General features: G+C 58.2%; 1 protein-coding gene across 20 annotated transcripts in view; it reads right to left on the bottom strand.

The window, feature by feature from the left end:
- Positions 1 to 4,828: 4,828 nt before the first annotated feature.
- ABLIM2 (actin binding LIM protein family member 2) overlaps positions 4,829 to 25,814 on the bottom strand; it is a 144,720-nt gene continuing 123,734 nt past the window's right edge. For 14 of the 20 annotated variants that reach the window (XM_035005364.1, XM_035005379.1, XM_035005374.1 and 11 more), the window contains 4 exons: positions 20,794 to 20,848; positions 19,466 to 19,473; positions 19,177 to 19,257; positions 4,829 to 6,686 (listed from right to left, as the gene is read on the bottom strand). In XM_035005364.1, the coding sequence (XP_034861255.1) occupies positions 6,573 to 6,686; positions 19,177 to 19,257; positions 19,466 to 19,473; positions 20,794 to 20,848 (258 nt within the window). In that variant the 3' untranslated portion in view covers positions 4,829 to 6,572. The remainder of the gene's footprint in view (positions 6,687 to 19,176; positions 19,258 to 19,465; positions 19,474 to 20,793; positions 20,849 to 25,814) is intronic. The other 6 variants (XM_035005381.1, XM_035005377.1, XM_035005376.1 and 3 more) reach the window with 1 other exon arrangement.

The following is a 25,814-nucleotide window of genomic DNA, read 5'->3' on the forward strand; positions in this document are numbered from 1 at the left end:
CCAACCCCTCCTCCATGGGAGAGCCCATGGCAAAGAAGGAGGGGCCAACCTCACAATTCCTTTCCTGGAGAAAAGCATATGGGTTGGTCTGGGAAGCCGCTGGAAGGGAAGGTTATAGGCAGCTGTAGGCCATGGGTAGATGGGCTGAGGCAAAGAAACAAACAGAGCCGTCCTGCTCTGAACAAGAATGGACTGGCAGACGTGTCTGGGAGTACCCAGAGAAGGGGGTGACCCAGTGCCCAGAAGCTGACCTCTTGATTGTAAGCCCACTAAGGGCTGCCCCTTAGGAGAGCCGGGGGTCTGGGAGATGTCATAGCTGGTCAGCACCGAAAGAGATGAAGATACAGATGGAATGGCCTTACCCCCCAAAAGTGATCGGAGATGTCTCCCCACCCCCCACAGTGAGAGGGGCTCTCTTTGGCCTATGGGAGAATATCTGAGCCCAGAAAATGACCATAAACCCCAACCGAAAGGCTGTCCTTTTAGTCACTTCTCTAGGGCAGAAAAAGCTCTTGGAGACATTTGAAGGACCACCAAGCGTTTAGTGCAGAGAAGGTAAGAAAGCATTCAGGCAGGTGAGAGGCGCTGCTCGACCTGCAGTCTGGTCTCCAAAGCCTCATAGGACTTGTAGGGAGCATCTTAAGCAGAGGGCCATACTGGGGGGGGGGGTGCGGTAAAGTGGGTTCCTGGCAGCCCTCGCATGCCTGAGGCCTTGACGTGCTGAGGGCCAGGACTGCAAGCTGGCAGACCATGGGGTCTGTGCATGCTCAGACTTGCTGGGGCCAGGGGGCCTGTCGGGAGCCAGCCTGGAGCTGGTGACCCAGGGCAGCTGGACAAAGACCCCCTTGAGGGAGGGTGGGCCAGATGGAGCCCAAGGCAGAAGGTCAATGGGAGAAGTGATTTCAGACAGGACAGAGGGTGTGGCCACTCGTCCTGCTGCCAGAGGGTCTCAAGAGAGAGCTGTAGGTCCCCGCAGACCAGCAGCTTCCTGTGGGCACGCCAGAAAAATCCACCCTGAGATGCAGAAAGTGTTTTCCGTAGGCTAGAGAGAGAAAGAGCCTATCCCAACGCTTCTGGGATAGGCAGTGGGGCTTCGACCATGGGGTAGGGCCCCTGCCTTATTACAGGAGCGCGGTGGTGATCACCCACCCACCTTGCATGGCCCCAGATGCTATTGCCAGACAGCTGTGTTTACTCCTGGGCTGGCTGTAAGAACAACACCTTTCTACCCCCTGTAGGTGAGGCTGGGATGGGGGGAGGCAAGACGGGCATCCCCAGAAGTAGACCCAGAAACCAGGACTGAGGACAAGCCATTTAAGTGGGAGGAGATCTCAGGAAGCACCGGGACAGAGGGAGGAAGGTCGGGGAAGAAGGGAAGGAACCCAGGGAGGTGTGTCCATGAGCAGGCGGCCGCGGTGGGCAGTGGGGGCTCCATCCCAGTGGAGGTGAGCTCAGAGTTGTCCCGATCAATGAGGGAAGACCTGGGATGCCTTACTGGTTGAGAGCTGCTCCTGAAGCTGCATTAACTCCCTGGTGCTCCCGACCTGCCCCTCACGGAGGCTGAGCGGATCCCACAGCCAGAGACGCAGATGTTTGCATCCAGGTCCACACATTATGTAAGAATGGTGTGTGCCAGACGGCTCCAGGCAGGGCAGGGCAGCATCTCTCCAGCGGAGGGTACAGGTAATTATGAGCTGATGGGGCAAGTGTCCTAAGCCAGGTCCAGCCAGGCTTCTCGGCGTGGAGCACAGAGAAGGGAGCGCGCCCTGCCCCAGCCACGCTGGGCAGCTCCTGGAGGCGGCCGGCAGCTTCCTGTCCTCTGACCTTGGCATGGGCTGTGTCCTCGGCCTGCAACGCTCCTTCCCTCTTTCTCACTCTGACTCCTGCTCACCCTCTGGACTCAGCCCTAGTGGCACTCGGTGCAGAAAGCCTTCCCAGACACCCCACCTGCTCCCGGCTAGGCTCCTGCCCTCACTCTCATGGAGCTGACTACCTGTGTTGCCATGGCCTGGTCCTTTGACCATCTTGTATCAGTCAGATGAGCTGTGTAAAAAAATACCACAGACTGAGGGCTTCAACAACATTAATTTGCCCTCACAGATCTGGAAGCTGGAAGTCCGAGATCATCTGCCGGCAAATTTGGTTTCTACTGAGAGCTCTCTTCTTGGCTTGTAGATACCCGCCTTCTCCCTGTGCCCTCACATGGCCTTTTAGGAAACTTTCTTCCTCTTCTTATAAGGCACCAGCCCTATCAGACCAGGGCCCCACCTTTATGACCTCATTTAACCGTAATTACCTCCTTCTAGACCCCATCTCCAAATATAGTCACACGGGGGGTTAGGGTTTCAGTGGGTGGATTTGTGAGGAATGCAATTCAGTCCATAGTACATTTCCCCTGTGGGTTTGTGATCAGTTCTTGAGGTCAGGGACAGTGTCTTTTTCATCTGTTTTGTCATGCATGCCCAGCTCAGTAAATATCTGTGGATGAACTAGGCTATCTGGATGGAAAGAAGAGTGCTAACAGTTTGGGAAGGGGGGGTGCATATCATGGAAGTCTTTGCAGAGAAGATAGTGTCTCTGCTGGGTATTGAGGGATGAATAGAAGTTTGCTAGATGGGGCATTCCAGGCAGAGGAAAGAGCCTTTGCAAAGGGTGGCACTGTGTGTGGGAGGGAAGAGGGAGGGGCTGCTTAAGAAACAAGGGTAATTGGGGAGGAGGAAGGAAGAGTATGTGGAGGGAGCCGGTGGCCAGGTGATGCTTGTGAAGGAGTCAGGGAACAGCCACGGAGGTCTCCCCCCAGGGAGGTCTCCAGGCAGGGGATGGCATGGGCGAGTGTGTGTTACAGGCAGATCGACAGGATGGACCAGAGGGAATGATGGGGCACATCGTGTCAGAACAGAGAGATGTTTGGGGGGCAGAGTCAGAAAGGGCTATCAGCAGGCAGGGCTGCTGAAGGGAGCTCTCGGGAATGACGTCCAGCTGAGGGATGCTCTTTGGACCTCAGGATTCAGGCAGAAGGAAAGGGAGCCTCTATTATTCATGAAACCTAGTTCAGTAATATCCCAGCAGCCTCTGGAGGCCACCAGGGTGGCACTGATGTCCTTCTTTGTTAAATTTGCAGCAGGTGTGCTGGCTAGGGACGCGCCAGCCCCCCAGGAGGGGCTGTGCTGGGTCCCAGAACGCCTAGCACAGGTGGGCTACCTCCCCGACCCCAGGGTTTCTTCCACCGGAAGGTGGGGGTTGGGGAGGGGGGGATACAACGGGGATGGAAACTAGCTCTGCAGTGATCCAGCTCTCACTTAGGTAGTAGATGGGTTTCCCCTCTGGAGGGCAGCCTGGGGACTAAGGACCAGGCTGGGGTCAGCACAGCATCCAGACAGGCCCCCGTCTCATTACCAAATATTCCAACCCTGTCCCCAGGTCGCAGAGCACGGCGATAAAACCATCAGCCCTCTCAGCTTTACAGGTGGTGGAGGGAAAGAGTCAATAGAGGCCAGTGTGGGGACGGCAGGTGGGCGCGATGAAGCCCGGCACAGCCGGGGTGCGGATTTCCTACAGAACCGGCTAGGGGCTTGTGTGGCATGGGGACTTCTGAGCTGAACCCAGAAGGTAGAGAGGGGCCTTGCCTGGGGGGGAGGAGGATGTGTCCGGTGGGTGGTCCTTGGGGGCTGAGCAAAGTGCGCCCATTTCTGACTTGCATAATGGAGGGTGCATAGAGTTGTGACATTTACCAAGATGGGCAGACTGCATACGTGTGGCCCGGCTTTCGGGGAGGAAACCCTGAAGTTCACAAGCGCCATTACGTTCACTGGGGTGAGACTAGAGAATGCTATAGTCTGAATGTCTGTGTCCCCCAGATTCGTATGTGGAAGCCCTAACCCCCCATGTGATGGGGCCTCGGGGAAGTAATGAGGCCACGAAGGTGGGGCCCTCGCCATGGGGCTGTGCCCTTGGTGGGGGGGGGGAAGAGCGGAGAGAAAGCACCTCTGTCCACCAAGTGAGGACATGGTGAGAGGCAGCCGTCCGCAAGCCAGGAACAGGCTGTCCCTAGAACCCAGTCATGTCCACACCCGGGTCTTGGACTTCCAGATCCCACAACTATGAGAAATCAATGTTTGTTGTTTAAGCCACCGATTCGATGGGATTTTGTTATCCTAATCTGAGCAGGCTAAAACAGAGATTAGGAAACATTTAATCCCAGAACAGCATGGGTAACTGTGGTGGGGCAGACCAGCCGGGCCCTCCCGCATGGGAGCCCTACCTGCATTTTCTTCCCTTCCTGAGCCCTGTGCTCCAGCCATAACCAGCTACGGAAGTTTCCAGAACCTGGGAAGGCTTTATCTGGGGCGCAGTGTGTCTGCTCCTACTGTTCCCTCAGCCTGATGCCCTTCCCTTCATTGGCCCCTGGGAATGCTTCCTCATCTGTTAAGACTTAGGTTGGGCAGCACTGTCTTGGAAAGCCTCCCGTGACCTCTGGGGTGTATCTGGGGTCTCCCCAGAGGGGAGTGGTCAGTCTTGCTGTCTTTGTCTGTTTGCTGGTCGGTCTCCCCAGCCCGACGGGGGCCGGCATTAGCTCCCATGCCCTCTCTACCACTGGAGTGTGGTGCTGGCTGGGACGTGCCCCTGAATTGCTGCCTCCCGAGAGAGGGGCGTCCTATGGCATCCCCATGCAGGTGGGGGTCCCGCCCCTAGCAGCACCCCCCTGCCCTGGGCACCGTCCAGTGCCGCTGCTTTCCGTGGACACTCTCCCCAGGCGCCATCAGCAGAAGGGGGCCCGTGCGCTGAGAAATGACACACGTCGATGAGAAGTGGCTTTCACCTTCACAAGTTAGGATACACCGTCCTTTATTTTTCCAGGCTCCCCTGGGAGCTGACAGGACATTGCTCTAATGAAAAAGCCAGGGGTTTCCAGTTGCTCGGGGCTCAGATTGCTAAAGGGAAGGAAGTGCATTAGGTGCGAGAAACACGCCTCCCTGGCCGAGCCGGGCTGGTCGGAAGCCGGTGCGCAACAGGGTACGTGGTGGGGCTGGAAGGATCTGAGTCACGCTGACTCACAGACGGGACGGCCAGGACACACAGAAAGACACAGCTCCACAGAAGACAGGGGAACAGACTTTGGTGACACCTTCCCAGTGATTCATAAACCTCTCAACCCACATTACAAGCTTCCTGGGACAGGCACCAGCCCTACCCGCACCAGACACGGACACCTTTCAGCAGGGGGCCTGGCCAGCCTTCTGCTGCAGGACCCTGTGCTGACCTTGCAGGCCAGAAGAGGGTGGCGTCTCCCTCCTCCTTCCCCAGCGGCCAGGTGCCTGTCTCAGGACCACACACTCATGCGGAAGGCTTCTGCCCAGGGGGCTACGTTCCACCGTGGGAAAGACGGGCACAGCAAGGGCTACGTTGGGTATTAGGCTGGATGCATGGAAATCCTCTATTCCGGGGCTTTGGCCATCAGAAGAGGATGTTCTCTCTCCAAGACGTGGAGAATAACAGCGAGGCAGACTGTGGTGGCTACACTTCACGCATACTTATAAACAGCATTACGTGGGCGTTACGTGGGCATTACGTGGGCGAGGGCTGCCCTTAAGGGCACCCGGGTGACAGGTGAAAAGGAAAAAAAAACCAAAACAAAACAACGGAAAGAAAACCGACAAGGAGCCCTAGGTGTTAGGAACACACCAAGAAGCGAAAACACACAGATCTGAACAGTGGAGAATAAGGCTGGAGGCGCTCCCCTTCCGCGGGACCATAAAATGGAACTCTATATATGTCGTCTTATGTTTAAGTAGGCTATGCTCTTTAATAAAATAAAAACTTCTGTGTTACTTTAAAGATATCATTTAGGCATCTAGGGGATGATTTGGAAGAAAAATGCAGTGCACGGAGGGCCCTGGCCGAAGGTACCCTGTCAGGCTGACGTTTGTCCCTAAAAACAGACTCGTCACAAGCGGATGCAAAAATCATGCACCCCGCGCTTTACTTCATGCAGTCCCGGGTGCTCTGCGGCACTCTCCCTGGCCTGGCCTGTCCGGGTGCAAGGCTGTGCCTCCCCAGGGCTGAGCAAGTTGGGGGGTGAGCAGACACTGGGAGCCAGGTGCCCACCCACCCATGATTGTGTCAGCATCTGTCATTGACAAACCTCCTCCCATCCCGAGTCCCAGGCACCTCTGTGCCCCCAGGGCCTAGTGCGGGGGGGTGGGGAGGTCGGGGCACTGCACAGGGGTCGGGAAGCTGGGCTGCACGTCGCGTAAGTGTTCCTTGATCTCCTGGGACAGCTACTGTGCAACATCTCCCTGATGCCAAGCAACAGCGGGGAAGGAACAGCGCAAAGCAAGGCTTCTGGGCTCTGAACCAGGGGCAGGAGCGCTGCTGGCGGAAACAGAGGTCGCACCTGCTCTGGGACCTCCTCCTGCCCCCGCCTCCAGCCCAGCCCTCTCCAGGGGCCCACCGCCCGCCCCCCACGGACACAGGGAAGCCAGAGCCAGGTGCAGTAGGAGGGGTTTTTGTGGTTCTCTCCAGGTGTCCCGGGCTCTGCCGCCGGTGCACGCGGTCATACAGCCCGGCAGCCGTCAAAACAACAGGGCTTTCTTCTTGAGGTCATTCCTTTTCCAGAGGGCCAGGCGGTCAAACTCTTCCACGCTCATCCCAAACACTTCCTGGAAATCCTCGGGCGACAGGTGCCTCTGCAAACAAACAGGGAAAGCCAGAGAGGAGCAGTTAGCAATGCTGTAACCCGCGCGGCAGGGCCAGCTCCGTGCTGCTGGGTGGTCCAGAGGCGGGCTCGGCGTCCAGGAGGCCGTGGGCTCCCCCTGCGCGCCCTCTGCATCCCTGCTGTTCCCACGCTGCAGCGCACGGCACCGAACAAAGAGACTCGGCTAGGGGCCCGACCGAACAGGACTCAAGCAGGTACGGGCGCCCATGTTCAGGGCAGCATTGCTCCCGGTGGCCAAAACACGGACACAACCCAGCTGCCTAAGCGGGGTCCGTGCACACAGTGGAGTGTCATCCGGCCACGAGAAGCAGCGAAGGCCTGACGCACGCAGTGACTCAGATAAGGCGTGCGACAGGAGGGCCAGGGAAGGAGCCTGGACGCAAAGGGCCCACAGCCTGTGGTTCTGTTTCTGCGAAGCATCCAGAAGAGGCGAGTCCACAGGGACCGAGAACGGAGAACGGCTGTCAGGGGCTGGGGATGGACGGGGGTGGGGAATGACTGCTCAACGGGACAGCATTTCCTTTCGGGGGCATGGGAATGTTCCGGAACTCGATCGAGGAGGTGGTTGCACCACGTGGGAATGTGCTGAAGGCCACTGGTTTCTAGACTGTAAAGTGGCTAACAGGGTGAATTTTATGGGAATTTTACAATTAAAGGAAACAATTCTTGCCTCCCTCCCCCAATGTGGTTTCCTTGACTTTAAAACAAAACTACTCATACTAAGACTTGTGATGGTCCGGAGAGAAACAGAGGTGAAGACATTTGGCGAACCATGGAAAGCGTAGACACCCGTCATTACTGTTCATGCCTTCACAAAAATCCCCAAATCTGCGTGGCGGGCAGTGGGTTTCGGAGCCCAGCTGTTGGCAGGATCCGGAGGAGGGACACAGGACACCCCTCAGTCTTGTGTGAGTCACCAGAGGCCCTCCTGGTTGAATCTGGGCCCAGAGTACTCAACACGTGCATGCGCGTGCTCACCCACGCGTGCACACACACCCACGGACACGGACACACACCCACGCGTGCACACACCCACCCACGGACACGGACACACCCACCCATGCGTGCACACACCCACGGACACGGACACACACCACGCGTGCACACACCCACCCATGGACACGGACACACACCCACGCGTGCACACACACCCACGGACACGGACACACACCCACGCGTGCACACACCCACCCACGCGTGCACACACATGGACACACACCCACGGACACGGACACACACACCCACGCATGCACACACCCACCCACGAACACGGACACACACACCCACGCGTGCACACACCCACCCACGGACACGGACACACACACCCACGCGTGCACACACCCACCCACGAACACGGACACACACACCCACGCGTGCACACACCCACCCACGGACACGGACACACACACCCACGCGTGCACCCACCCACCCACGGACACGGACACACCCATGCGTGCACACACCCACCCACGTGTGCACACACATGGACACACACACGGACACGGACACACCCACCCACGCATGCACACACCCACCCACGGACACGGACACACACACCCCCACGCGTGCACACACCGACCCACGCGTGCACACACACGGACACACCCACCCACGCGTGCACACACCCACCCACGGACACACACCCACGCGTGCACACACACCCACGCGTGCAACACGGACACACCCACCCACGCGTGCACACACCCACCCACGCGTGCACACACCCACCCACGGACACGGACACACACCCACGCGTGCACACACCCACGCGTGCAACACGGACACGGACACACACACCCACGCGTGCACACACATGGACACACACACGGACACGGACACACACACCCACGCGTGCACCCACCCACCCACGCGTGCACACACACGGGCACACACACGGACACGGACACACCCACCCACGCGTGCACACACATGGACACACGGACACGGACACACGGACACACACACGGACACGGACACACACACCCATGCATGCACACACACACACGTGCGCACACACACGCACGCACACACCCCCCCACTTGTGCACACACATGGACACACACGGACACACAGACGCAGACACCCCATCAAGCGAGTCTCTGCCAGGAAGGGGCCGGCCTCCGCTGCTATCCTGAGCTTGCACGCAGGACGAGAACCCGGCACTCGCCAGAAGTGAACCCTCTGCACGGCGTGGATGCGGGTGTGCTGGGGAGTCCACGGCCAGTCCACAGAGACACGGAATTGTCGTTGGACAACATCACCCCTTTTCCAGGCACTAAATCACAACTTCCCAATCACTGTGGGGCAATCGAGAGGTGAAGAAGGGAGGGTAAGAGGAAAACTGTTTCCAGTGCTCTCAGCGCTGACTGGCGGCCTGGCCGGGGACACGGGCCCCTGGGGGAGTGGACGGACGTGCAGCGGATCCAGGGACCATCCAGAGCCCGAAGCTGGCGCGGGGGCAGGCGTCCCCCTTCTCCATGCTGTCCTCAGTGGACAGTGGTCCTGCAGAGCAGGCAGGGATCCCCACGCTGAGCTGTTTGAGGGGGTAGCCAGGCTGGGGATATGCGGAGGGAGACGAGGCAAGAGGCATGGTGCCCAGCGGTGGCGAGGATGGTGCCGAGGGGTGACTGGGCGCTCAAGCCTGGGAGCCCCCCCAGCCAGGGCAAGGGGGACAGTGGCAGCCGGGAGGCCTGCCGGGGGAGCCCAGGGGTACTCACGGAGCCACAGAGCCCTGTCACTGTGGGCCCCACGCAGCTCACCTGCACCCTCGGGACCAAGATGCCCTGGGAACTTTGTCGGAGAGCTGCACAGAGCCCAGGTCCCGTGGCCACGGAAACGCGCACCCTCAGGACTTGTACCCTGGGGACACACAGTGGCAGGAGAGAGGCAGGCAGACCAGAGGGTGGGGAGAGCTGGTGTGGAGCTTGTCCCCAGGGCCTGAACACAGCCAGGCTGCGAGAGGCGGCTGACGCATCCTTGGATAGGAGGCCCGACCGGGCCCTGAAAGAGATCCAAGGCTGCTTCCCTCCTTTTTGGCTCCTTGTGGGGGTTACAGAGCTCCACCTGGGGCTGGGATGTGGGGAGCCTGAGGCGGGTGTTCTTAACCCTGATGATGCGGTCCTGCGTCCAGGAGCCCACTGCAGGGCAGGGAAGACAGGGTGGGATTAGGAGAGAGTGGGGAGGACGCTAACTGGGGTCCCAGCTGAGTTCCTAGCCCCACAGGCCTTGGCAATAACCCGGGGTGCTTGTCAGAGCTGACGATTTGGGCCCACGGAAACCTACCACGGTAGGCTTAGTGGCCCAGGCCTCCCACAGCCGGTGATGGTAGCTGGGTTTGGGAATGCTGGGGTAAGGGGAAGTCCCAGAGGCTAGCAGGGCCCCCATCCTCATCTGCAGAGCGAGAACAGAATTTGGCTGTCTGAGGACTCTGGAGGGCCAGGCAAGGGCCAGATGAGGAATGCCCAGCAGGGTATCTGTTCACCACCCCCTGGCCCCAACCCAGCTCTAGCTGTGTGGTCCTAAGTGTTGGAACTTGCCCCGCTGAGTCTCCACTACCACCTAGGTGAGGAGGAGCTGAGTTCAAATTGACTTTCAAGATAAACTCGCTCAGGTCATGTGGTAGACTCAGGCGCCCTCCTTTACCCTGTAGCAGGCGGGGCACGTGGGGGCACAGCCCCCTCCAGTGGCTGGAGCCAGCTTTCTGACCCCGGGCCTACTCCCCTGGCCCTGGCTCCTGAAGGCCCCCCGGGAGGCAGGGCGGCCCGACCCCCAGGTGCCCGCCAAGGTCAGGCATGGCCAAGCTCCTTCCTGAGTGAACAGGGAGGAAGCCCAGGGTGTGCCGCCTTTGTAGAGGGGTGGCTTGGCCTCATTCTGGCACAGCCTCACTCCTGGGGTGCCCTGGGCTCCCCAAGATGTGCCCCTGGGGAGGAGGCCATTTCTGCAACATGGCAGGGGCCCTGCATGCTTTGCCGGGGGTCTGCTGACATACGACCCTCCAGGGCAGCATCGTATAAAGACCTCCAGCCCAGGAGCCAGATCCCCCAGGATTCTGGTCCCGGCTCCATCCCGGTCCAGCTGCACCGCGTGACCTGACCTCAGTTACGATTCTGGAAAATGGGAATAAGCACGGCTGTGCCTTCATCCGCTCTTCCACCCTTGGAACGTCAGCCCTTCCCGCTCACTGCTCAGACCTGGCCGTGGAACTCGGCTCATCCAGGAAGCCTCTCCTGACTGCACCCTCACCGCAGGCTCCCAGAGCCCCCCGGCCTCTTTCTCACACCACCCGTTTCAAGCTGCCAACACGATGTCACCGAGGGCGGAGTTGGACAGAGAGGCCCAGTAGCACAAGCCCCAGGACGTTTCTCCTTACAGGTGTGGTCGGTGTCGGCAACCTCGAGAGCGCGGAGGGTAGTAACTGTGGTGAAGGAGTTAGGCAGGGCTGACTCTTGAGTAGTTAGTACCTTTGCTTTAACTCTAATTTATGTCACTGCAGGTTTACTCCGTTTTCAGTCATGGCAGGCTGCAACAAGCAGCATGCAGAACTCCTGAAAACCTAACAGTAGGAGCAAGCCCACTGCCGCTGAGGGGCCTGAGCTGTGGTTCCCGAGGTAACGGACACCCCGGGCAGGGACGGGGACCCCCACGCCTGTGCCCCAGAACCAATGTGGGGCGCTCGCAGGCTGAGCTCTGCACCTGCTCTCCGCCTCTATTCATGGGGCCGGGGGCGGGGGTGGTCCGGGACACAGGACTAAATCTGACCGGGCCGCCCTCACCCCACAGAGATCTCACTCAGAGGGGGAGGCAGCTCAGAAAGCAGTTTGGTCCCTGTGAGGGCTGCGGGACCAGCGACGACCCAGGAGGGCCTTGTCGAGGGGACACTCGTGACCCAGAAGCCTCGTTGCCTTATAAAGCGTTAATGATCTTTCTGCCAGCATCTTGTGGCCAGAAGGGTGTTTTCCAGGGGAAGTGAAACTCTGACTTCAGTCTGTGACCTGGACCCCTCGGTGGAGGCTTCCTGAGCGTGGGAATCATAAGGACTGACCCCCTGCTCGCGGCAGGAGCTCATGGGAGGTGCTGCTCCTGGCCACCGACCCGCACACACCTTCACACAGAGAGGAGGACAGTGAGTGGTCAGTGTGTGAGGCACAGGGCACTCCCACACTCACCTTTCTGCAAGGCGGCAGACCCAGCTGCAGACGGGGGACGCCCCAGTGTGATGCAGCCCGCAAAGGGCACGTCAGAACCCCGAACCCCTCCTGGGGTTCAGCACCACCCCAGGAACCACAGCCTGCTGCATGCACCTGCAGTGCTCCCAGACTCCTGTGCGGCTCAGCCAGGCAGGTGCCCAGAGCTTCCCTTGGAAGAAGGGCCCAACTCGGGCCTGCCGGCCCCAAGGACTGGCCATCCATGCTATCCTTTTGGTGGCAGAAATCCCCAACTTTTTCTGGGTCACGTTGGTGAAGCGGCCCATCCCGGTAGAAAAACACATCACTCATACAGTCTTGGTGTCTAGTGTCAGGGAGCTCCGTGGACACCGTGAGGCCCATGTCGGGACCCCAGTTAGGGAGGCAAACCTCACAATTCTCCTGCACCGACTGAGGACCACGGGCCAGGCTGGGGTGAGAGCCTTCACGGCATCTGCCGCCATCCGCACATGCTGAGATTCTCCTCATTTTATGGCCCCAGGAAACCCTGGCTCAGAGAGGCCATGGGCCTCGCCCAAGGTCACACATCCAGGAAGCCACAGGGCTGGACCTGGGAGCCTGGAGCCAGGCCCAGGGGCTGGAAAGCACCCCTGGGGCTAGGCAGCCTCTGCCCCAGCAGGGCTGGGCTACCCTGCGGGGACCAGCCTGCCCCTCCTCCGGCCTTCACCCTGCAGGGCACTTCCAGCAGCCCCTCACTTCTCCAAGCTCAGCTGTGCTCCTGGGAGGGGCCTGGCTGACCCTCACCCGCTCCTTCCACCCGGCCCACTAGGCACTGCCGGGCCCTGCACCAGTATGGGCTGCCTGGGTGGGGCTCAGGCCTCAGGTGTGCTCAGCCTGCCTCTCCTGGGCCAGCGAGGGGCCGCTTTTCTCTGGAGGACTGGGCTCCACGGTGCGGTTCTGCTCGCTCACATGGCTTAGCTTGCAAGGACGGGGGGCCTGCTGCAGAGGCGAGTCCCACTGAGTGGGGCCCACATTTTGAAGTTTCAGCCCCTTAGCAGGAGGCCCCTGCTAATGACATCATTGTATCGTGGCCTCGTGGTCTCCGCGACATCACCATCACAATGACATCATCATCATCATAACGTCATTGTCATCACATCACCAGCACAACGACATCATCATCACATCATCATCATCATGGGATTGTGGTCACTATGACACCACTGTCACAATGACATCATCATCATCACGACATCATTGCCATCACGACATCACCAGCACGACATCATCATAACACCATCGTCATCATGACACCATCGTCAGCACGACATCATCGTCAGCCATGACATCATCATCATGACATCACCATCAGCATGACATCATCATGGCACCATTATCATGACACCATCCTCATGACATCATCATCGACATTGTCATAGTGACATCATCATCATGACATCATTGTCATCACATCACCAGCACAATGACACCACCGTCACAACATCATCGTTATGACATCATCATCAGCATGACATCATCATGACATCATCATCACGTCACCATCGTCATCGACATCATCATCATCATGACATCATCATTGTCGTCATGACACCATCGTCAGCACAACATCATCGTCAGCATGACATCATCATCATGACATCACCACCAGCATGACATCACCATCATTACATCGCTGTCGTCGTGACATCACCATCGCATCACCAGCACACCATCGTCACGACAGCATCATCATCATGACATCATCAGCATGACATCATCATGAGAGCATCACCATGACATCATCGTCATCACAACACCATCATCATGATATTACTGTCGTCACGACAATGGCCACCATGGTTTTGGAGTGTTGGTCTGTGTCTGGGGGTGCTGGCAGCGCTCCACCCACAGTCCCGTGAGCTCTCCCAGAGCCCATGCGGTAGGGAGGGGATGCAGGCTCTGCCAGGCGGAGTGACGTGGCTGTCAGGTGGTTTGAGGCCCTGCATCACCATCATGTGTCCTTGCCCACCTCTCCCACCAACATTGCTCCGTGATGGGTTCTAGAATATGCCAGGTTCTTTGCCACCCGCAAGGCCTGCAATGCTCTTTCCCTCACTTCACACAAAGTCTCCTCTTTATCCTCAGTCCCAGCTCAAATGTCCCCTCCTCCAGGGGGCCTTCCTTGGTTGCCCTAGCCAATCAGGCCCTTGCTGATCTGGTCACTGCTGACCTCATCTGGCTCCCAACTCCATGAGGATGGGCACGGGCCTGCCTGTTCAGCTTGGTCTCCCACCCTCCCCCAGGGACAATCTCTGTTGGCCACGTGTACCCCTGAATCCAAATCTCTGCTCCCATATCCCTGTCATACTGCCTCCCCACTTCCTCCCCTCTCCATGTGGTCTGCTTCTACCAGCCTACCCTACTCTCCCCTGTGGTTCCCTCCTCCCTCCCCATTCTCCACCCCTGCAATCCCTGCTACTTGGCCTGGCCTGGGAGGACTGCTCATGCTCGGACCTGGGGGCCCCCGAAGTGCTGGATTCTCTTGCAGCCCCATCTCTCAGAGGCACCCATGCCCATGCGCTGGGCACACACTCAGCTGCTGCCATCAGTCTATCAGATTCTCACCAGACCAGTTGGATGGGTTTAAACAAAGGAAGTATTCTTAACCACAGGGTCCTTTTTTTTTCCCAGGCACTTTCTGACTTGGGTTCTTACTGTTGGAACAAAGTCAGGCGTTTTAGATTCAAGGTCTGGTGGGGGCGGTCCAGAAACCGCAAGACTCCTCTGCAAGGGGACCCTCCCTTCCCACAGACGTGAGCACTTGCAAACCCTGGAGGTGTCGAGTCTGGAGGGCTCTGAGATCCAGGGCTTTCTGTCTTAGAGGGTCTGGGCCCTGCCCCCAGAACCTGAGGGCCTCATGCGTTGGAGGAGCTCTGGCCCTTCCTGCATTTGGCGGTTACCCTCTGAGGGTCTGCTTCCAGGAGTTTCCAGGAGCAGAAGGAGCCCTAACTGTCCCTGGGCAGAAGCAAATATCCGGAGGCCACTCCCTGCACCTCTCTGACACTTAGAAGCAGAATTTCATTCCGGGAAAGTGGCCGGTTTTGCTCTTAAGGCCTCCAGCAGACTGGATGAGGCCCCTCCGTTGTGAGCCTCCCAGACAGTCTCCCTGCACCCACATGGCCAATCTGGGCCTCACAGTTCAGCCTCACTGGTGTTTTGAATTACAAACCTAATCAGGGAGTCCCTCAACTTAAAAACCATTGTCCTTAAGACTAAAATCCGAACTGCTTACCATGGCCCAGGGCCCTGTAAGGCCTGGCCGCATTCTGATCTTCACCCCGCTCAAGTACAGCCACCTTAGCCCTTTAAAGTGCTTCCTCAAATAGCCCTGGCTTCCTCCTGCCCCAGGGCCTTTGCATATGCAGTCTGCTCTTCCTGGAATTCTCTCCCTGTGGGCCTCCCTCACCTTACACACATGCACAGACGTGCACACCCACACGTAAACACAACACTTACTACACCCAGTTAACTTTTACCCATTTTTAATGGCCCATGTTCCTCCCCTTTAGAGCCCTTATCTTGGTATATAATTACACACACTCGTTTGGGCTATCAAGTGATTGATTTTGTCTCCCCCATCAGACTGAGCCTGGGAGGGCAGAGCTCATGCCTGTGTTTGCTCATCACGCATCCCGGGACCCCCGCTCAGTGCCTGGCACATACTCAGCAAATGAACGAGAGAGTCAGCTAAGCATTCTGGGAGCAAGGGTGGAGAACTCGACAGAGCAGTCCTCCTTCCAGGGACTGACCCTACAGAGATGAGCTGGGCTCACCAGCTGTCCACCCAAATCCATCCTCTCCTCTTGCTGGCCACACAACACGCCCAGCCTGCCTTGCATGGAGCTTTGACGTGTGACCAAGGTCTAGCCGGCGGGGCGTGAGCAGAGGCCACGTCTGCCACTCCACAGCTTGGCCTTTCAGACCCTCCCAAGTGTGGACGTGGGACCATCACACAGCCATTAAAAGGATGAGCAGATCCATATTAACTAGCGTGGAAAGTGTTCATGTCAAACTTAAACGAAAAAAAGTTGATTATCAGGGGTGCCTGTGTGGCTCATTTGGTTATGCGTCTGCCTTTGGCTCAGGTCATGATCTCTGGGTCCTGGGATCGAGCCCCGCATCGGGCTCCCTGCTCAGGAGGGAGTCTGCTTCTCCCTCTCCCTGTGCTACTCCCCGCCCCCACTCATGCTCTTTCTCTCTCTCTCAAATAAATAAATGAATAACATCTTTTTTAAAAAGCTGATATCAAACTACATAAACAGTGTGAACCTACACATCAAAAATCAGATTCAGCGATCTTGGGTATTTGTGCAGAAAGAGATTTCCGGAATCATGTCTACCATGGTGCTAACAGAAGTTATGACTTGGTGGGGGAATTCCGTGTGATGTTTGCGTTCTTCTTTGCATTTTTCTGGAGTTCTACAAGAGTTATAAATTGTTTTGATATTAAAAATAAAGCCCTCTCCCTGAAATAAAAATATCAGGGGCCTCCTGTCCTGCTGGGATGTGGCCGGCCCCTCCTAGGCCACTCCTGGCTCACCTCCCGGCTCCGAGCCCCGAAGAATGTGGGGTGTGCCCCTGCTGGTAACATTCCCAGCTTGCCTCCCGGCTCGGCGGAGATGAGAGGAAAGTGATTACAGAGACGCACCCGTGGGTGTGTTCTTGGAGAATGGATGATTAAACCCATTATCCAATCCTCAGAGTTTGTTCAAAAGGAAGTATTTAGAGGTATTAACCACTATTCATCTTGCATTCGGTATTTAGCAAAAAGAAAAGGGGGTGTCATTTAAAGGGTACCCCAGTCCCAAGAGGGAAACCTGGCCCGGGGTCGTCGCTGTGCCGGAAGCTCCAGGCATCTTGTTCTGGGCTCGGCTCTTGGGATGAGAGCAACCAGCCCACAGGGCTTGGCCCTATAAGGAACAAAGACACACAGCAAATAGGCGCCCTCCAGGCTGGGGACATGACCGCATGATTAACAAGGACTCCACTCAGCAGGAGCCCAAGAGCACATCCCCTACAGAGAAAGTGGGGATTGTCATACCTGAGCCCCATGAAGAGGCCGCCCAAGACCCTATCTACTCCCCCATGGCAGGCACCCCCGGAGTGTGAGGTGGCCCTCCTGGTTCCTGGCGTCTGTGTGCACACGTGCTCTCTGGCCACCTCCACGTGCCAGGAGCTGCACCTGGGGATGAGCCCCAGGGGCCCCCTGCCCCCCTAGACTCGCACACCTGCTTCCCAGCTGGCCTCGGCTGCCCCGGCCTCCCCAGACCCCACGGATGACCTGTGCTTATCCCAACAGGTCAGAACTTTTCGAGCATCTTTCCTTTTCCGTGGGGCAAGGTCCAAATGTCCTGCTAAACAGACAGCCTCCTGAGCAAGGTGCTCATGTGTCCTCCGCCTTTGTGGTCCTTTGCCGGGCACGATGCCCTCGTGTCCTGGATGATGGCAGGATTTGGCGGGTTCACGGCACTGCCTTCCTGTGGCATTTGTGGGCTCACTGGGCCATGCCGCCCCCTCCCCCCCAGCCGCAGCACCCCAGCTCCCTGCAGGTCCCAGGTCCCAGAGCTCCGAGCTGTCCCCTGGCTCTAGGAGTGCCTGTAGCCAAGCCTGGCCGATGGGCATTGCAGTCCCCTGCCAAGCTGGTTGACTCAGGGCTGATCAGAGGACCCACCCAGAGGTGGAAATAAGGCAGGGCCAGGACTTCTGAGAGAGAGGAAGAGAGAGAGAGACCAGGTACACGGGATCTCTTCTCTGCAGACTCTGAGCCTGGGAGAGGTGAGGTAGAAGTCTGTCTCTCGACGAGGCCGACACACACACAGAGGACGCACAGCCAGGAGACGGTGGGAAGGAAACTGGTCCTGAGGCAGGACCGAGCCACCCCTGTGGGGACCCATCAACCCTATGGCTGGTGATCTCCTTTTTGCTTGAGTCACTTTGGGTCAGGCACCCATCACTTGCAACAGAAAGGGTCAACACGGATGTGTCTCCGTGCAAGGCTGTGGCCACACCAGCATCCCCAAGCCCTTCCCCGCCACCACTATCCCCCTGCCGAGGGATGCTGTCCCGGGCCCTAGGCGAGGGGCCCAGTGACCCACGCAGTAGGCAGCTGTATGTTCACCTGAAGGGCGCACACATCAAGGCCAATTAGTGCAGGGAAGTCGGTGCCCGACCCCCATCACCGAGGGCTCCCTTCTTGCCCAGGCACATCCTGCAGGTCCCCCCGCCGAAGACTTTACTTGCGGGTCCCTTGGCCTGGAAGACCCTTCAATGCTCTCCCTTCTTTGCTGGTGAGAGTCCCATCCCTCCTTCAAAGGCCAGCCCCATGTTTCTTGCTGCCAGTGGACCAGCCCCCCTCCCTCCACCCCAGTGCACCGCCGGGGCCTCCGTCCATCCCGTCTTAGGTGGCAATCCTGTGCAGATGCACCTGGCCTCCCGACTTCTCCTGGCAGCCCTCCCGCGCTGGCTGGGTGCCCCTCGGCTGTGTCCACGCCCCTACGGCTCCCTCCCAGGTGGGCGGTCGGGCAGCTCCGCGCTGGCTGGACACACACTCTGCGTCAGATGCTCCCCGCACCTCCCATGTGCCCAGCCCTGGGGCACAGACGGGGCAGGGCAGCCCTAGGCCTTCAGGAGCCTCCAGATCCTGTAGCGCCCCGCAAAACGGTCATTAAAAGGCAGCGAAACATCCGTGACAGGGCTCAGGAGGTGAGATCTAGTGCATGGACATTGATTACTCGGTAGGGCAATTGTGGGGATTAAGTCCTGCACGTCAACCGTGGGGACCGCGGCTCCTAGCGAGTGCTCAGCAAAGTCCTTGCCATCAACAAGTATCATCCAAATACCTACCCTGAGCTGACATCCTGTTGGCCTTTTAAGCCTACAGGTGCTCTCCAGAGGAGTTTATTATTCTCACTGGGGGTAAATGTGGCCAAACGAGAGGCCACGGATCGTGACCAGCTTCCTAACACCAGTCCCCAGGGGAAGGACAAGCACCACCGACTGGGCGCTGTCATGAAGCCCTCCCTGGCCAGACACACAGCAGAGCCCTCTGCAAAGCCACCTGTGTTGGGGGAGACTCCCACGGTTCTCAGCCCTCGGAACAACGCGGGGCCTGGGCTCCGAGCCCGCTGTGGGCCTGGTGGCGCCCCCGCTGCCCATGGGAACCCTCAGGGGTGCTGAGCGCTGACGCCGCAGACAGACGTGTGCCGGGGACCTCCCAGCCGGAACGCACACCCCCCGCCCCCAGAGATGCCCTCCTACCTCCAGCCGCGTCCGGTCCACATCCTTGGGCAGTTTGACGCGAATTCGGTTGGTGACAATGAGGGCGTCATAAGGATAGACCTGTGGGGAGGGGAGACCGCAGGTTGACCCCAGGAAGCCGGCGTGTGCCGGGACCAAAGGGCTGAGCCGAAGGCCAACGAGAGGTACATACTTGCGCCGGCATCGGACACACACATTTCATAGGAAACCACAACAAAAGGAACTTTTAACCTGGGCAGGTGCGTGGCGGCGGGCAGAGGTCGGCGTGGCAGCGGGTGGCCCCTCTTACCTTGTATTCTGTAAGAGAGAGAGCAGAAGCCACGCGTGGCAGTTTAGAAAGCGCGGGAACGCGGCCCATTGGCAGAAGCAGTCCTGCCCTGGGGGCCCCCCACCCCACCCCCGGCGGCCTGCCCTGGGGCGCTAGTCCTCGGGCAGCTGATTCCCCAGGGGGAACCCGAGAGCGGGAGGCATGGTCGGGAGGCTGGAGGCCAGACTGGGAGCCGGACGCAGCGCTGTGTTCCTCGGGCGTGATCCTGTCTCCCTGGTGGTCCGGGCCGCCCTGAGAAAGCGGCCTGCCTCAGTTTACCCACCTGCGGATCAGACATTCCAGGGCAGTATTGGGGGTATTGCAGAGACTGACAGCCACGCAGGGTCTGACCCCGCGGCTCTTACTCTCTCACCTTCTTGGCCTGTAGTTCCTCCTTTATATTCCTGAGCCCCACATGCTTACTTTTCAAAAGGCTTTTCTGCCAGACTAAAATCGTCATGTCAGAAAATAGACCCGAATGGATCAGAGGGCCTCTGTGAGCATGTAGAACCCCCTAGAAAGCAGTACCCCTAGGACCTGGGCCACAAGCTGGCCTTGGGAGGGAGACCCTGGCAAGGGGCCTGGGTGACAGGGGCCGGTCCCCAGATTTCCCAGCGGGCCACACACGACATCCTGATGACTTGGAGAGCCACGTGGAGGGAGCCAGCTGTGAGCCCCCAGTGCTCCACGGCCCAGCGTGAGCCAGCAGCCCATGAGAACATGCTCCCCGCCATCCAGGGTGACAGGGGTGAGCGAACACCCCACGCAGGAGGGGCTCAGAGCTAGCAGAGCCCCCCCTCCCCCCCCCCGGTCAGGCACCTGCCATGCGACCGGGGTCATGCCAGGAACACCAGCCTCCCGGCAAGCAACCTTCCTGGTTTGCAGCCCAGGAGGCCCGCGTGACCAGGAGGGGTGGGAGGCAGGATGGGACCCGAATTCATTTGACTCGGACCCCAGGGGTGTTATGTTGCCACGAAAGTAACCGTGGGTGATTGGGTTGGCCTCAGTCCTGGTACGGGATGGCTATTCCAACACACATCTCTCTCCCCAAGTGACCAGAGTGACCAACAAATCAGGACAGGGTCGGCTGTTCTCAAGGATGAAGGGAAGGGAGCACCTCAGGCAACATAAGAACGGAGGTAACTGGCTCCTCGAGCCGAAACGAGCACCCCAATGCTCCCCCCACTGCGCGATGGTTGGAGCCTTCGCCAGCCGGCCCTGGAGGGGCCCGTCCCAGAATGAGACTCATGGAAACGGGTAAGAGACCCCTGCCCCAGCCGGAGACCCACGGGGGTCCCCGCGTCTTGTACCTCGCGTGCCCCAGCTGGCATCCGGGTCTGCTCCACAAGGGGCCAGATTGGCATTCTGGAAGAGAAAGAGAGAGGGCGGCAGGCGGCAGGTTGTAGGGGCGGGTGGTCGCGCCTTGGTTTTGCCCGGCTCTGGGGGTGGGGGTGAGGGGAGGAAGGTGGGCTCCCCAGAGTCCCCGGCGCCTCGGCTCTGGAAGGGCCACACTGGGACACACTTGGCGGGTTTGCTCGTGTGCCTCCCCCCTGCCTTCCAGGCCGGCGGGGACCCTGCCTGGCCCAGCTCTCCTGCCTGCCTTTCGAGCCGCGCCTGCACGCCTGCTCCCTGCGCCCTGCAGTCCCCTAGGGGTGCAGCCCAGCCCGGTGCGGAGGCCAGCCTGCGGGGGCCGCTGCTCCCCTCCAGACCCCACGGGCCCCAGGCGCCCAGGAGAGCCAGTTCGTACAGCCCCTGGACAGAGCCCCGCGTGCCTGAGTGGCCGTGACAGAGGATGGCCCTGAGGTGGGGACACTCGAGGGAACAGGGGCCACCGTCGGGGGCCTGCCTCCCCCGTTCACGGCAGTCCTCAGCAGACTCCGTGCATCTCCACCACCCACGCTGGGAATTCTCTTCCCTCCGCCCGCCTGAAAAAATCGCCCCACACACTGCTCAGGAGGGTCTGGGCCCCAAAAGCAGGCACCGAGCCCCCGTGTCTCTACCCCCACTCCTGCGCCTGGCATGAACACCACGAGTCAAGCTCTGCCACGGCCTGCGGTCCATGGAGCCGCTGGAAGAGCACGGTTCCTGCAGGCCCAGCACCTGCTCTGACACAGCCTCGGCGCTCTGGGCTGGCATTTCTGGGATCCCGTGCAGGGGTTTCAAGGGAGGCCTGCAGTCCCAGGGGAGAGTCGCGCCTCGCCCTGCTCGGGCGACCGGGAAAGCGCGGTCAGCAGTACTTCTTGCGGTAGAGGGGCGACATGCAAGGAACAGGTGTAGTTCCAGAGAGTGTGCGGGCAAGGGACGAGCCAGAGAGCCCCGAGCCCAAAGTCCTTCATCCCAAAAAGGGGAGACAAGGGTGGTGAGTCGGGCAAGTACGTAAGTGGAGGGCTGGAGCCAGTCTCTATTTAAAGATTTGGTATTTTGTTCATCATGAATTTTCTTGCATTGACTTGGGCTTTAAAAAAACATTGCATTAGAACATTATTTACTTTGATTACGGAGCCTTTCGGCAAGTGCCTCACTCGCCTCACCTAGTCTCAGCCCCGGGACCCTGAGCCAGGTGCCCTCACCCCCACCCACTCTCATGACCGTCACAGAATAATTCTCCTTAGGGGTTTGCAAGAACAATTTTTGAGACATTTTCTCAGGACGCTGAGAAGCAGCCCCAGGCGCACCTGTCTGGTCTGGAAACCTCCTCCTGCCTAAGGCAAGGCAAACCCGCCCTCTACTCGTCTTCTCCCACCGGGCCGGTCGGTGACGTGGAAGAGACATGCCTCCCCCTAGCGCCCACTGCCCTGCATCACAGGCCACTCAATCTCAGGCGACCGCCACCTCGGGCAGTTAGAGACGCCTTTCCTAGCAGCAAAACCAGCCTCCTCTGGTCTGCCAGTCTCTGAGGCCAGACAGAGACTCCCAGGAGAGAGGGTAGGGCATCTTTGGAATGGACGCGGGGGCACCAGATCAGTCCAGAGCAGGGGAAGAACAGCCCAGCCCCCTCTTGGTCCTCTAAGTGCCTGAGATCTTCAAGACCTCTCTGGTGCGAGGGAGCCTTGGGGTCACTCCTTAACAGGTGGGGTGGCCAGGGGAGCCCCACAGGCCCAACCCTGGCTGATTCCCTTGCAGTTCTCAACAGAGGCACTGGAGAATTGAAAAGCAACAGATTATTTACCTCTCCCATTGGTTTGGAGTTTACTAGGTGTCAGTTACCCTACAGACACATTCTGCAATCTTCGCTGCAAGCCTAGGAGGTAGGCATCATCGTCACGGTTTTATGGACAAGGCTCAGAGAGGTTAAGGAATGAGCCCAAGATCATACAGCAAATACACAGAACTGTAAACATTGTAAGCCATGTCTTTTGCTTCTCAAAAGTGATACTGGAATTGTTAGTAGTAGGAATGGAATTGTGGCTGTTCACGGCCCATCGTTACTGTCTTGCTAAGACTTGCGCTGGAATTTGCCACTTAGTAGCCACCACTGTGGAAGGAAGAAGGGGTAGGAACTTGCTTTTATAACAGTTACTCTTGTGGGAACCACTCTATAGAGCTTACAAGAAGATCTCACATGTTTTGACTGTTATTTGTCCTCACAATGATCTTAAGAGGTAAGGATAACTTTTTTAAAGACAGGGAGTAGAGACTCAGGAAATGTAAGTGACTTGCCCGAAGACATACAGGTGGCTGGTGGCAGAGCTGGGATTTGAACTCGGGGCTCAGTGCGGCACGTGTTCTGTCCAGAGTTACCGTTGGAAAATATCAGACTTCTTTAATTTATTAAGGTTTTCCTTGTACATAGGCATTTTTGCAAATGCTTTATGGACATGTGAAAACCTGATTCAAAAGATACAGATTTTTCTCATGTACCTAGTAGATGGTTTACTGTTTGCATTATTAACTGCTCCCTACATCTTTTATTATTTTTTGTCCACTAGATCCACATGTCTGACTCCAAATGCCACGTTCAAATTGCCTCCCATCTTGTACCTTATCAGGGTCCCTGGCACAGCCATGCTGCTCGGCGCAGTTCCATGTGGGAATGCGACACCTGCTGCATGACGTGTGTCATCACAAACTAGTGTCCCCTCTTTAGGCTATTGCTATAATCTGGCAGGCTCTGTCCTCCAGCAGGAGAATTCAGTCTGTCCATATTTGCCCTCAGGGTTTTTCTGTCGGTGGCCAGAGGTCGTTCTCTTACTAACAGACCAGGTGGCACATGTTGGGAGCCACGCTGCCTCATCTACAGGAATGCCTGTGACAGGTGGTTACTGCCCTATTTATTCCATAAGAGGAGAGCATCTACCAGGAGTGGGCTCTGTGGCAGGCTGGTTAGCAGGACATTTTAACGAGCTCTGGGACTCAGGGTGGTGGCCCCTTGTGCCAAATCCCTCTCGAAGCAAGAACTAGAACCTCTATCCCCTGATGAACTGATCTTCCTTCCATCGGACAAGAACTACATAGCTGGTCATGTTTGCCCCTTTGCCTTGGCCACCAGGAAGCTCAGAGCTAAGCTTCAGCGGTTTGGCTCATACAATGTTCTTTTGTTTCTGATATAATTCTGATATATGATTTCTTCTAGAGCTTCCTCTTCTGCTCCTTTGTGATTTGGGCTTTGTGGGCTTCCGGCCTCAGTGCACCTGTATTCTTACTTCGGTCCACCTAGAATCCTTTCTGGAAGTGGAGAGACACCAAAAAAACAATCTAACAAGTGGCTTGTGAGCACTGTAGGCCACGGACAGCAGTGGGTGACCACGTCTGGGTGCTGAGCATGGTTGCACCATAAAAGGCTGGTCATTCAAAAGCTCAATTATCTGGTCTTCCCACTGAGAAGTAGGCATAAAATTACATAAAAGTCTTAGAAAGTCTGAAAAAACAGGAAAGAATCTTCGCAGGGAAAAAGAACCCCAAAGCAAAGTCTCCAATGTGAGTCACCAATCTCCACATAAGCCACGTGAAAAGCTGAAGATCTTCCCACGAGGATGCAGCCCCCTTTGCCAACCCCCCAGCATCTGCAGGACGCACAGGCCTCCTCCGCCTTGAGGCCGGCGGGAGAAACATTCACAGAGGCTCAGCTCTCGACTCTACAGCTCTAGCCTCTACTCTCACTCGTTCTGGGAGAGGGAGTGAAGACGGTGTCCATGATGAAATGTCTGGGTCAGCTGTTCCCAGCTCTTGCGGGGGTGGGGCGTGTGAGGCCGTGGCCTTCTCTGCAGGTGCTGGGGGCATTGATCCAAGTCATTCCAGCATGAACCAAGGAGGGCATCTCCCCAGAGGACACGTGGCCCAGGCACCAATGAAGCAAGGCTAGAAATGCTGGGCATTCCTCCCTGGTCTTCCACATATCGAGGGACAGTCCAGGACTTGGCTCGAGGGGTGGAACACTGCCGCCCTCATGGGCCCGAGTCCCAGAACAGCTGTTCCAGGTACGCAGAGAACATTCTGGACCATTTCCCCACCGCCCCTCAGGACCCCTAACCCTGAGCCCAAGGACTGACAATTCCTGGTGCTGTGGGGGTCCCGTGGACGTCCTCCTGCCCCCCGTCCCATGCCCGCTGTCCACTGAAGATGAAGGGTGCAGAAATCCTTAGAAGAAAATCGAGAGGAGCATGCGGCATGCACGCCCTGACTCGGCCCATTCCAGAATTGGAAGTGAGATTAGTGGGAAGGGGGCTTCACTAGAGTCAAACCATGCAGAGGTGCCTGGGCCCCGGACGGGCACAACGGTAGGTCGGACAGGGCCCGAGGAAGACGAACAAGGCTGAGAAAACGCCTGCCTCATCCCTGTTCTTAGACGGGTCCCTGCGGCCGGGCCCCTGGATGCGAGGTGTGCCCTGGGGGCTGCAGAAGGCTGTCCCGGGCGTTACACACTTACTGCCGAGAACCCTGCCATGCAACACACGGGGGTTCGACCTCTGAGCACCTTCTCCAGCGGAACAACTCGCCCCGGTTTCAGACAGCAGAGAGGTGCCTGAGAGGGGGGTGTCCTGGGGCTGTGTGTGTGTGTGTGTGGGGGCTCTGGTGCCATCACACCTGCCCCACCCCAGGGGTCCTCACTGGGGACTAGTGAAGCTGTGGGAACAGTGACAGAAAGCCGCCCAGCCCCTCCGTGGGGCCAAGTCGGGCGCCAAACTCTCTGGGCTCACATTCCAATGTCCTGGATTGGGAAGTCCGGCCAGCCTTTAGCTGGGAGCAGCCAGAGAAAGCCAGCTACGGAGTGTGGGACCCAGGGATAATTACAGGGCAAGTGGCAGTACTAGGGGTGACGGTAATAGCCACAGATGTTCAAGGTACCGTTCGTGGTGACCGTCGTGAGGGGCCGGGGCACCCCAGGAAGGAA

Source organism: Mirounga leonina, unplaced genomic scaffold (genome assembly GCF_011800145.1).
Source record: "Mirounga leonina isolate KUSES-001 unplaced genomic scaffold, KU_Mleo_1.0 Mir_129, whole genome shotgun sequence".
In the NCBI taxonomy this organism is placed as follows: domain Eukaryota; kingdom Metazoa; phylum Chordata; class Mammalia; order Carnivora; family Phocidae; genus Mirounga; species Mirounga leonina.